Source organism: Podarcis bocagei, assembly GCF_964188305.1.
Source record: "Podarcis bocagei genome assembly, chromosome: 13".
In the NCBI taxonomy this organism is placed as follows: domain Eukaryota; kingdom Metazoa; phylum Chordata; class Lepidosauria; order Squamata; family Lacertidae; genus Podarcis; species Podarcis bocagei.
In genome coordinates, this window is record NC_138138.1 from 30,648,763 (window position 1) to 30,661,862 (window position 13,100).

The 13,100-nt window shown below is 40.9% G+C and overlaps 2 protein-coding genes across 2 annotated transcripts in view; both read left to right on the top strand.

Moving 5' to 3' along the window:
- Nucleotides 1-13,100, top strand: part of LOC308571684 (vomeronasal type-2 receptor 26-like) — a gene marked incomplete at both ends in the record, with an annotated part of 363,060 nt that overhangs the window by 166,186 nt on the left and 183,774 nt on the right. The gene's annotated exons all lie outside the window — the stretch shown is intronic.
- Nucleotides 8,529-10,149, top strand: LOC308570508 (olfactory receptor 2AP1-like). Its single transcript, XM_081165410.1, has one exon. The coding sequence runs from the start codon at nucleotides 9,021-9,023 to the stop codon at nucleotides 9,984-9,986; it is 966 nt and encodes a 321-aa protein (XP_081021536.1). The 5' UTR covers nucleotides 8,529-9,020; the 3' UTR covers nucleotides 9,987-10,149.

Genomic DNA, 13,100 nt, shown 5'->3' on the forward strand with positions numbered 1-13,100 from the left:
TTTAAAGTGGGGGCATGAGGCAAGTGGCATTGTTTTGTTTGTTATTATGTGTCAGGGGTTCAGGAGCAGAGGCAAGGGCAAGGGAGGAAACAGAGAGCGAGGGGGAGGAGGCAGAAGAAAAGATGAGTGATGACGACGACCCGAGATCTCCGAGTCTTTCCAGTGAATCGGAAGATTCACAGAAAGGAGCACCAGTGGCCAGGGCAAGGGGGGAGCCTAGGGGGACACCCCAGCAAGATAGAGCCAGAGGGGACTCAGAGGAGAGCAGTTGGAAATCGGGACCAGCGTCACCGCCAGAGAGCAGGGAAGAGGAAGGGAGCCAGGGATTAAGCGCTGGCAGCTCACAACAGGGGGGAGGGCATGAGTCAGGAGTGGCCACACCTCCATCAGGGAGCGAAGAAACGGTCAGACGGAAAGTGGAAGGTTGGGCGCGCGCGCCAAGTTCAAATGCACAGGGAAGTGACGCAGTAGGCAGCCCTGAAAGAGAGCCAGGTCCTAAAGCCCGGCGCAAGGAGACAGGAGGGTCCGGGGGGTCGGCGTCAGAAGAATCCAGGAAGGAAGAGACCCCGGGGGGCAGAGGGACCCAGAGGAGAACAGTCAGGCGGAAAAGGTGGAGCAGGGCTAGGATATTAAGTTGGTGCACAAAGGGCGGAGACTCAGACGGAGCTTCGCCGATCTAGCCACTAGACGTAGAGTTGCACGCAGTAGCTTGAGAATGGAAACTGTAACTCAATAAAGACTTTTACTTAATGATCGCTGGCTAGCGTGATCCTCTGTGAGCTAGGATCTGGAAGCAACTCTGACATTATGTTATGTGCTTTCTTGTTTTCTACTGTAAAATACACTATGACCCTCTGATGAAGGGAGGTATATACATGTAATTAATTAATTAATTAATTAATTAACAATGCATGGCCTCCTTCCAAATCTCAAATATCAGAGCCTTATTTGGTTGGAGAACTGAATTACAAAATTGTTATTAGTTATTAAATAATTATTTTGTTATTTTGAAGTTTAGCTGCATTTTGGTTTGCATAATGTTTTGGAAAGTGTGAATTAGTTAGGTTTGCATTAAAATTCTAACTGAACCAAATTTCTCTCTCATTCCTAATTCCTCTACAAGAATGGGAAACCTGAAGTCCTCCCAGTGTTTATCTACTACATCCCATAATGCTTGAACATTGACTATGTTGTTTGAGGGTGATGGGAGTTGCAGTCCAACAGCATCTGGTGTGTGCCAGCGTCCATAGCCTTTCATATGTTTCTGGGCTACAGATCCCAATATTCCTGCCCATTGACCATGCTTGGTGGGGGTGATGGGCATCTGGTGAACCACAGATTTCCCAGCCCTAGTTAACAAGATTTCTTTCTTGATATCTGTGCCTATGTTACCATTGCCTTCTTTCTAGCATTGCTTTTGCGGTGAGTGGTGGGCAGCAAGAAGCTCATTTCAAACAAAAGACTGGGCTTTAAATATGGGCTGCACTTAATGTCATGTGACAAAGGTATTTGAGAGCAGAAGCAGTAAGAGAGAGCAGTAAAGGAGTCTAGAAATGTTGTGAAATGCTGAAAAGCTGCAGAATCACCCTGCATACTGAATCACGGTGACTCATGTTGAGGATGACTCATTCTCTGTTTAAGTACCTCGGGTTACAGATGCTTCAGGTTACAGACTCCGCTAACCCAGAAATAGTACCTCGGGTTAAGAACTTTGCTTCAGGATGAGAACAGAAATCATGCTCCGGCGGTGCGGCGGCAGGAGGCCCCATTAGCTAAAGTGGTGCTTCAGGTTAAGAACAGTTTCAGGTTAAGAATGGACCTCTGGAACGAATTAAGTACCTTAACCCGAGGTACCACTGTATCTGTATCTGCTTGCAGGCAGACAGTTTGGAGACTCTGTGAGGCCTGAGCAGGGTGGACTCAGTGTGTGTATGGAGCCTGACTCAGAAGTGAAGCCTGTACTCTGTGTATGCTCTGAAGCTAGTTTACTCTTTTGTTCACTATGCTGTTTATTTGCAAACAAGTTTTAACTCAGTAAAGCTTTTATTCTTTTACTGAAGAAGACTCTTCATTATTAATTTACACTGCGCCTCACTTAAAATATAGGCATAGTAGGAAATATTCTATGAAGGGGAATGCTTGTGATGAGCATTCAAAATTTTGAAATTTGAAATTAATTTCTGTTCTCTGTAAACACTTAGAGGAACTGCAGTACTCCACCACTTCACAAGTTATCAATTACTATTTTATTTTGTTTTCTACTCCTATATTTAATATTCATAGTGTTGATCATTGTTCCCCCCCCCCCAAAAAAAAAACCTGAACAAAGTCATTAAAAGAGGAAGACTGATACCTGAAGAAAACTATTATCCCTGCCCCCCATGATATAAATTCCCTGTAAATAAATTTAGGGCTTCAGAAAAGTTTTCTAAATGTTAGAAGCATAGAGGCATGAATCAATTGTTAGAGAAAAACACCTCATTAGTTTTCAAATATTATAGGCTAATTATTAAAAAGAATTTTATGTTTAATAAATGATGAAATAAATTTCTGCATATGAGCAAAGAGGTAGGGTTTTTGTTGTTTTTATCTGAGTATGCATCATCATGATTAAAAAGTTTACAGGAAGATATGTTAGGTGATGTTTCACTAATGCTTTCTCCACTGCAAAATCCTTACTTTAGCTTTTTTACTACCTGACAATATAACAGTACATCTGTGGTGTAGCATAACAGCCAAATCAGTGCACAACCCCAAGACGAACTGTGGTCACTATATTCAATGATACTAATACACAAGCTCAACGACTTGCAGGTCCAGGGGTCGGTCTCCAATGTCCCCAACACAGATAAATAAGAGAGCATTAAGACTGGTTTGGATCCAAACAGGCCACAACTTTAATGAATACAGATGAAAGAGGTTTGGCTTGGGCATGGGGCAATTGAAATACTTCCAACGTGTCCACTGGAAGTGACACGTTGGTCAACCCAGGCAGGGATTCCTAAGACGTACATCAAGTAAGGTGACCCCCATAGGGACCAGTGTCTGTGGGAGTGCCTTTGGCTCTGGCCCCACCTGGGCACGCGAACATGACCACTTCCCCCAGATCTCTTTAGTGAGGTATCCCAGAATTTAGAGGGGCAGGTGGAGACTACAACCTCCCGTCCATCAAAGACAACAGATTGCCCCAGTGCCCAACCCAATGTGACAATTGCTATGAGGTAGGCAAAATCCCTGGGTCAGGCCCAATTTGCCCAGTGGACAAATTCCTATATGTCCCTGTAAATAATGGCTACCACTGTAACCACAGCAAATTCCTTGACTAACAGCTTAAACAGAGGGTGGGCGGGTGGAAAACCCGACGAAGGAAAAGGTAGATAGTGCCCCAAGTGTGGGCTGCTTAAACAGCCAGGGGGCGGACCCAAGACTGAGTCCCATTCGCCAAAGAAGGGTGCAGGCCAGGATCTGGCTCCTGATAGGAGGTAGGGGCACTGAAGGCATGGTTCGTCATCAGGGACCCAGTGGATGCAACCCTGCTACACCAAAAGAGTTGAGTGGACTTGTGTGACAACATCAGCTCTCAAACCTCTTGCACTAATGTGACAATGGACTCATCAATTATTTCTGTTTTTTGTTATTCCTTTTTTCAATAGGATCTAACATATCTCAAGTAGATGAAGTTGGAAAACCAGTCAAAGATTGAGGAATTCATCCTCCTGGGATTTGTGGAATTCCATGAAGTGCAGACATTTCTCTTCCTCACATTTCTAGTGATTTACGTTGTGATCATGACAGGAAACATTCTCATTGTTGCTGCTGTTATTTTTAACCAGCATCTTCACACCCCTATGTATTTCTTCCTGGGGAACCTATCCTTCCTGGAGGCTTGCTACAGCTCCTGTATATTTCCATGGATGCTTTCATCTTTCTCTACTGGAGATGGAAGCCTTTCTGTCACCAGCTGTTTGATGCAGTGGTACTTCTGTGGTTCCTTACTAGCTACAGAATGCTGTCTACTTGGTGTGATGTCTTATGATAGGTACCTAGCAATCAGCAAACCTTTGCATTATTTTACAACCATGAAACCCAGGCTAAGAAGCTTGTGAATGTGTAAAAGAAGCAACATTCTATGTACTGTCCTTTGTTTATTATAAATGTTTATTGTGGAAGTGATAATAGTTGTGCTACAGCTGTTGTTGTTATATATACCAGTGTGTGTGTGTGTGTCCCGTCTTGGCCTATAAGCCTCGCTTTCCCCCCCAAATTCCGTCCATGAAAAGTTAAAGTGCAACTTAAATTCATGACCTTACAAAAATTGGCTTTTATGATATTACAGACATACGATAAAATGGAATGGCTGTGAGTGCCTGCGGAATTTTAAGGGAGCAACTTATATTTCGATATTGTCCTGTTCCCCCCCCCCCTTGAATTTTAAAGATGTAGCTTATATTCGGGTGCGGCTTATATTTTGTTTTGATCTTTTGTTAAGAAAACCTGCCATAGAGTCTATGATATGTGTGAGACACTGTTAGTTTTGATACTTAATTTAGATTTTAAGTAACAAATTGTAAGGCTGATTATGATCTTTCACAGTAAAAATTGTTTTTTTCATTATATTTTTGTAAATAATTACCATTCTCATACAATTTACGCTTTGTATCAAAGTGCCTCATCCAATGTATCTAAGTGCCCCGTAGGCGGGGCAGAATGATACAAAACCCATTGTTTACGCAAGTCATTATATTCTCTTTATCTTCTAACTTTAATGGTTATTTTGATTGCTATTATAACATTGATTAGTTATGCCATGCATAAAGCATTTTTTTTATTTGACTCATTTTTGTTACATAAAATATGAGATTGAATTTTTCTGCATCAATCTGCCCCACTTTCCCCATTATCATTTTTATGCACCTTTTTCTAGAGCCCCAAACCTTAAAGCATTTACAGAATAATTTTGTTTCATAAATTGACTGGTTTGGCCGTGGTTTTTGTTGTTGCTTTTTTTACATATACCATATTTTTCGCTCCATAAGACACACCCTTTTCTTCCTAAAAAGTAAGGGGAAATGTCTGTGTGTCTTATGGAGCGAATTTGTTGTCCCTGGAGCCGAATTGCCCGGGGGCAAAAAGCAGATCATGGTGTTTTTTTTTGTTTTTTTTTGAAAGAAGGAAGTGGGTGTTGAAACAAAGCTGCTGAGCAGCTGATTGGCAAGCCATCAGGGAGGGAGATAAGGCACTCTAGGGATAAATCAATGAGGAGAGAAATTAGAAGAAAAGGAGGAGCAAAAAACTGCTCCAGCTAAGGAAAAGACACTAAAGCAAACAAGAGGGAAGGGAGTGTTGAAAGGAAGCAGCCGACAAGTGGGATTGGGAGAGAGCTAAGGGATGTGATAAAGGAGCCCATGGATCCTCAGGATTTTTACATTGGGTCACCCCAAATTCACCATCAGATCACATAGCATGTCCTTGGCTACAGCCTGCACCAAAAAAAGCAAGCATCCACTGTTTCCTGGGGCTGCAATGGTTGCAAAAATGTGGTTACAAAGCACAGATGCAAATGGATTCTCAGGATTTTTGCATTGGGCTACCCCAAACTCACCGTCAAATCACATGTCTGTGGCCACAGCATGAACCACAAAAATCATACATCCACTGTTTCATTCAGAATATTTTTTTCTTGTTTTCCTCCTCTAAAAACTAGGTGCATCTTATGGTCAGGTGTGTCTTATGGAGCGAAAAATACTAACAAATATGTTCCCCTAATTTGTTCTTTGAATGTCCCTTGATCATTTCTCCATATAATTTTGTTGGCAGTCGCTTTTAATAGAATATAGTACACAGGCCATGAAGTGTTTTTGTAGGTTTGAGTGGTCTTCAAATCCTCCCACATTTTGTACCTCAAATGAGCACAGTGTTCACAGACATTGTTCTCCTTTTGGTGCACCTGTTTCTGATAAGCTATTGGGAAAGGTCATCCTATGGTCTCTAAATTTACTTCTTGCCAGCATGTTCTTGGTTCTTTTGAATAGCTTAATTGGCTAATCCTGACAGCCAGATATGTGGTGTTCAACATGCCAGTGTTTCTTTAAGCTACCCTGCAAGCTGTTTGTGATGTTATTGAATATTAAATGGCAATTTAAATAGCTAGAAGGTACCTGGGCTCTTTTTTTTTGAAAAGTCCGCTTGTAATGTTTGTGAAGCTTTGCTTAAGCTATTACCCACTAATCACTTAGGGCATCCTCTGTCAAGCTTGTTTACTCAACATAGGATTCTTATCCTGCTTTCTCAAAGGCTCATACCCACACATCTGTTTTAGTGGCAATAAAAAACCAGTGCTTGAGAAACTTTCCATTTTCCATTACATTATTATTGCTCTGGGGTTTTATGAGTGTGTTGAAATATATTGTTTCCCAGATGGCTCTGTCCCTTAATAACACCAACATCCTGGGAGCGCCATATTCTGCCATCATATTCTCTTAAGGACAGCATTTTTAAACACACTTACGTACTTAAAATATGTGTCCGTAAAAGTGTTTGTTGTTCTGGTAATTAGAAGTGGAGGGAGTAAATTATGATTTCTTTCACATAAAAGCACCTGAAGACACCTTGTAATCTAGAACAGCACAGGGCAACAAAACTGTTTTACATATGTAGACATGCATAATTCCCGATAGTGAAAGAGGCAATGCTATTAGATGACGTCAGGAGAAGCAAAGGACCTTATAATGTTTTCTTCTGTTCACAATAAGCAGGGACCTATGGATCAGTAAAATAGCACTGAGAAATCTCACCAGAAAGGTAAACATTTATTACTTTTAGGCATATACAAAGTTACCACTTTTCTAGTCTTAACAGTTCTCCAAATTTTTGTATCAGTTTGAATTATTTTCAATATATGAAAAATAAAAGACCCCATGAAAATTCATCAGCACTTTTGTGCATTTTTGTCTGTATTCCTGACGGAGATATGTAACTTTGCAAACAATTTTCTCAATCATAATGCATTTTGCATGATATTTTCACTGATATGTGCATTTTTTAAATTTACATTTCTCCTTAATATCTACATTTTGCTTTGTGTGCTGCATATTAAAATTTGCAGTGCAAATTTTGAAGTTTGGCTGTGTTTTAGTTCACATATTTCAAACAACTTCTTAGAGAAAATGATGAAGCTGTCCTCCCATTATTATTGGGTTTTTGTTGTTGTTATTGTTGTTGTTATTATTATTATTTTGCTGTATCTTGCCCAGGGCAACCCAAAGCAACTCACTTGTATAAGGTATCATTGAACTTACATTTTGTTTTCTTCCTATTCATATTAATTCAGCATTACTATGGTGTTGATAATTGATTCCAAATGAACTCAGCAAGGAGATTAAAAGAGTAGTACAGTCATGCCTTGTGTTGCATCCGCTTCATGTTGTGTCTTTTCACGTTATGTCCCGTGGCAACCCAGCAGTACAGGAATGGGTTACTTCCGGGTTTCGCTGCTCACACATGCACAGAAGTGCCAAATCATGCTGTGTGCCTGCGCAGACGCAGTGTTTCAAGTTGCGGGCATTTCACGTTACGGACGGGCCTCCAGAACAGATCCCTTCCATTACATGAGATACCACTGTACTGAGAGCTCTAGGGTTTTTTAAATGATATGAAAGCCATATAAATAACGTCAATTCTGTGTCCAGGGCAGTTGTTTACCAGCTCCATCTGGTACGCAGGCTGAGACCCTACCTGCCCGCGGACTGTCTCGCCAGAGTGGTACATGCTCTGGTTATCTCCCACTTAGACTACTGCAATGCGCTCTGCGTGGGGCTACCTTTGAAGGTGACCCAGAAACTACAACTAATCCAGAATGCGGCAGCTAGACTGGTGACTGGGAGTGTCCGCCGAGACCATATAACATTGGTCTTGAAAGACCTACACTGGCTCCCAGTACGTTTCCGAGCACAATTCAAAGTGTTGGTGCTGACCTTTAAAACCCTAAATGGCCTCGGTCCAGTATACCTGAAGGAGCGTCTCCACCTCCATTGTTCTGCCCAGACACTGAGGTCCAGTGCTGAGGGTCTTCTGGTGGTTCCCTCGCTGCGAGAAGCCAAGTTACAGGGAACCAGGCAGAGGGCCTTCTCGGTAGTGGCACCCACTCTGTGGAACGCCCTCCCACCAGATGTCAAAGAGAAAAATAACTACCAAACTTTTAGAAGACATCTAAAGGCAGCCCTGTTTAGGGAAGCTTTTAATGTTTAATAGGTTATTGTATTTTAGTGTTTTGTTGGAAGCCGCCCAGAGTGGTTGGGGAAGCCCAGCTAGATGGGTGGGGTATAAATAATAAATTATTATTATTATTATTATTATTATTATTATTATTATTATTATTATTATTAGGATTTCAAATAAATAAATCTACATGTTAGAAGCATGGTCATGGATCAATACCACAGGATATTATGTTATAGAAAGTACTTCATTAGTTTCCAATTTTTTTGAAAAACATTTATTTTTAATATAATTTCTCATATTACTCTCATATGTACTGTGAATTTTCCAGTGCATTGCTATAATAGACCAAAACCTAAGCTCAAGAAGCGACATTGTTCAGGGTGATTCTTCCTTCCTCCATCCCTACCTACCATGAGATTCTGAGCATGCATCATGATCATGGTAAGGTGAATATGAAAACATTAGATCAAGTGCCTTCAACCAATGTTTTCTCCATTGATCCTTACATCAGCTTCTCACTACCTGTTAATATAATGTTTCAGTGTGCCTATGAAAATGAGTGATACCCAGTTGTGGGAAAAAGCTGTTTTGCTGGCAAAGCACAACAGTCAAATTCAGTGGATGTCTTGCACTTTTGAAAAATGTTGCACAATCCCAAAATTGTTATTATAGTCAATGGCAATGCTTGTGTGACAACATCAGCTCTCAAACATATTGCATTAATGTTAGCATGGCACTCATCCATTATTTCATTAATAAAAATTGCTCTTTTCAATAGGATTTGACTTTTTTCCTATTAGATGAAGTTTGAAAACCAGACAGAGATTACAGAATTCATCCTCCTGGGATTTGGGGAATTCTACGAAGTGCAGACATTTCTCTTCCTGGCATTTCTAGTGATTTATGTTGTGACAGTGACTGGAAACATTCTCATTGTTGTCCTGGTTGTTTTTGATCAGCATCTTCATACCCCAATGTATTTCTTTCTGGGGAATCTCTCCTTCCTGGAGACATGCTATTGCTCCAATTTATTTCCGAGGATGCTACCAGCTCTCTTGACTGGAGATAGGAGGATTTCTTTCACCGGCTGTTTAATGCAATGGTATCTCTGTGGATCCCTAATAGCTACAGAATGCTGTTTACTTTGTGTGATGTCGTATGACAGGTATCTAGCAATATGCAAGCCACTGCATTATTTTACAATGATGAACACCCAGACTTGTATCCAATTAGCAGTTGCATCTTGGTCCAGTGGATTTATAGCCTTCCTGATATTGCTCAATCTGATGCTACAGTTAACATTCTGTGGCCCCAATGAAATTAATCATTACTTTTGTGACTACTTCCCGCTCCTTAAGCTCTCTTGCAGTGACACCAGCTTGATGGAAATGTTGGGTTTTCTTGTGAGTGCCATATTCATACTCCCTCCCTTTCTTTTAACTTTAACCTCTTATGTATATATAATTGTTGCCATCTTGAAAATCCCTTCTTCCACTGGGAGGCAAAAGGCCTTTTCTACATGCTCCTCTCACTTGGTTGTGGTATCCATATTTTATGGTTCACTAATGATTTTGTATTTGTTACCCAAGGCTGAAGTAAACAGAGAGATGCGAAAGATTTCTTCTCTCTTGTACACAGCTTTGCCCCCTTTGGCCAACCCCTTTATATATAGCCTGAGAAACAAGGAGGTCAAAAATGCCCTGAGAAATAATATTGGTAGGTTTGTGCCACACAAAGGAAGGCACATGAAGTGTGGTCATATGTGATAGAAGCAACATGCTATGTGTTGTCTCCATGCTGCTCCCAGAACTTTCCTTATGGTGGATGACACAGATTTCAGACTCTGATAGGGATCAGCTGATTCATCTATTTCCACTTCAAGTCAGTTTCAAATGTTTACATTCATAAACCCATTCCAACTTGTTTCCATTGATCTGTAAAATAAAGGTATGAAAATTCATATTAAATGCTCAACTAGGTAGATATTTAAATTAATCTTTTATCTCACATATTTCTAGACACACTCTATTCTAATATACACATTTTTACACATTTTGGTATGGTTTTCAATCCAAGACATGCACTGAAACATTTGGAGAAGGGTAATATCCAACTACATTCTAATCACTGTGTTACTCTGGAAAATGTGAATTTTTTGCTTACGTTGTGGACCAAACACAATTCAGATTCACCCCTAAACTTTGCTGATGTTTCAAAATATTGAATAGTTTTCTTCTTGTGCTAGGGTTAATTATTTTTTATCTGTTAGCTCTAATACGTATACATAAAATGAATATTACAATCTATTGTTCTGCTCTTTTACATGCTTACAGATAAAGCCCAATCAATAGAAAACATAGCCTTTTTGGCCCTATGTGAGGGGCAGGGTAGGGCGTATTTCCCAGGGTGGGGGGAAGTGGGAGAAACTCCCAAGTGAGAGCTGAGAGGGCTTACCCTCCATTGTGTAGAATAAGGATTAAGATTTATTTTTATTTAGATTTATTTTTATTTAGGCTAGTGTGGCTTTTATTGTATTCTGTGTTGAAAACTTTCAATAAAAATTAATTATAAAAAAGAAAGTATACTCTTCTTTATACAACTATATTCAGTGCTTTTTTTAAATAAAAAATGTTTAGGGGTACTCTCATTTTCCTACTTATATTGAAACACTGCCCTTCAATGAGGCAAAACTTAGATTCACAAAATGTGTAGGGGTATACATACCTCTGTGTTGCCCCCTCCCCAAAGCACTGACTATATTGATACTTATCTTTAACATCCCCTCACAGCTAGTCTTAAATTTGTTTATATTGTTTTCATTATTACATCATAAGATCCCATACATCCAGAAACTCCTGCTTTGACTGGAGCAGTACTACCATTCAGGTGGGCACAGCTAGGCACGGTCAATCTCCTCCTAATGCCAGCTTACCCAGTCAGGTTTTGATAATGGACATCAAGTCAGTCACCATATGGATGAGAGTTTTGTTTTGGGCACTGACATGACATTAACACCACCACTAGATGAGAACACAGGCTACTTAAAACTCTATGGGGTGGTGGCTCAGCACCAGTGACCAACATCATCTACCTCCCCCTCTCCTCTGATAATTTTTCCTCTCCCCCATTGCATACCTCTGCTCCCCAAGGCCATAAAATTAGAGACTCCTTAAACCTCCCCACATCTTTCCCCTCTGACCCAGACACCTTGGTTGCTGGTTTTTGTTTGTTCGTGTATTGTGTTTTGTGTTTTGTTTTCTTCACCTGAAGGCATCTGCTTCACTTATGGCATCCACTTTGTGTTATGCCAAGCCTCCATACACCAGATGGCCATCTTGTGTATATAATACTTGTTACTGCCAGAAACAACATTTTCTCAAAAGCCCAACTGTGCCCACTGGACTAAAATGGTTGATGAACCTGGTATAATTTCATCATGGAGAATCCCAGTACCAAGAATGGGAGCTAGAAAAGAGGGGCTTGAAAGTTGTAAATATATTTCCAATTGATAATTACACTAGATTTTGTTTTGGTGGTGAAACATGGGGCAATCATATGGAAATAAACTGATATTCCTACATATATGTGCGTAAATCTACTTTTGGTATCCTATCCTTCAAAGCTACTTTATAGTATTGTTAGGGACAAGACCTCCTGGAGCAGTGCTTATTATGATGGGGAAAGCTGCTTCTAAGATGTCTAGAAGTACTATTAAGACTGAATTTATACAGGATCCCTCCTCCCAATTTACAGATGGAAGGCATATCCCACAGCAGATTACAAAAATGCACAATAACTCCCAAATGGGATGCCAAGTCAAGGATAAGGAATTCCTACCTGCTCCCTAAGGGACGCGGGTGGCGCTGTGGGTTAAACCACAGAGCCTAGGATTTGCCGATCAGAAGGTTGGCGGTTCGAATCCTCACAACGGGGTGAGCTCCCGTTGCTTGGTCCCTGCTCCTGCCAACCTAGCAGTTCGAAAGCACGTCAAAGTGCAAGTAGATAAATAGGTACCGCTCTGGCGGGAAGGTAAACGGCGTTTCCGTGCACTGCTCTGGTTCACCAGAAGTGGCTTAGTCATGCTGGCCACATGACCCGGAAGCCGTAGGCCGGCTCCCTCGGCCAATAAAGCGAGATGAGTGCCGCAACCCCAGAGTCGGTCACAACTGGGGTCCCTTTACCTTTACCTTTTACCTGCTCCCTAAGAGTGTTGAACTCCAAAGAAGTTATTTTTCAAGGTAGGCATGCAGTCCCAGCGATAAAGGTGAAAATCTAATCAAGTTGACCAACTGATTCCCTGAAGTTGCAGTATAAAAAGATAGGTACAGACTCTCAAAAGGACCAGAGGGTTGTCATATGCTTTTTGGGCTCAGAGGGGTACACAGTGTTCTGTCCTTTAATTTGCTGCACTGAATTCCCTCACTCCCTAGCCAATACATTGCCGCATTGCTTGTTTTTGCAGTATATTATGTCCCTGATGATTGAGCCGTCACTTCTGTATTTCTCTTAATAAAACCAACATCCTAGAGTACACATATGCCCACTTTGTATTATTGGCATAGCATTCATGCCATAGAACTGAGATTTGCACTAGCATTGAGTGTGATGAGATGAAGAGAAGGATCTGGGAACTGGTTGTTTGTCATGACAATGTATATTAGCATGGAAAAAACAGCAACAGAATAAAACCATTGTAAGAACATAAATTAAAGAGAGGTGAGTAACCATCAGAGAGTGGGACCTTTTCAAGGGTGATCTATCAGCTTTGGAACAGTCTTTCTAGAGAGGCTCACCTGGCACCATAGTAGTAATATGTTCAGTCCCTAGCAGAGAACTTTGCGTTCACTGAAATCTTTGTGTGTCTTTGTCCATAAAATTCT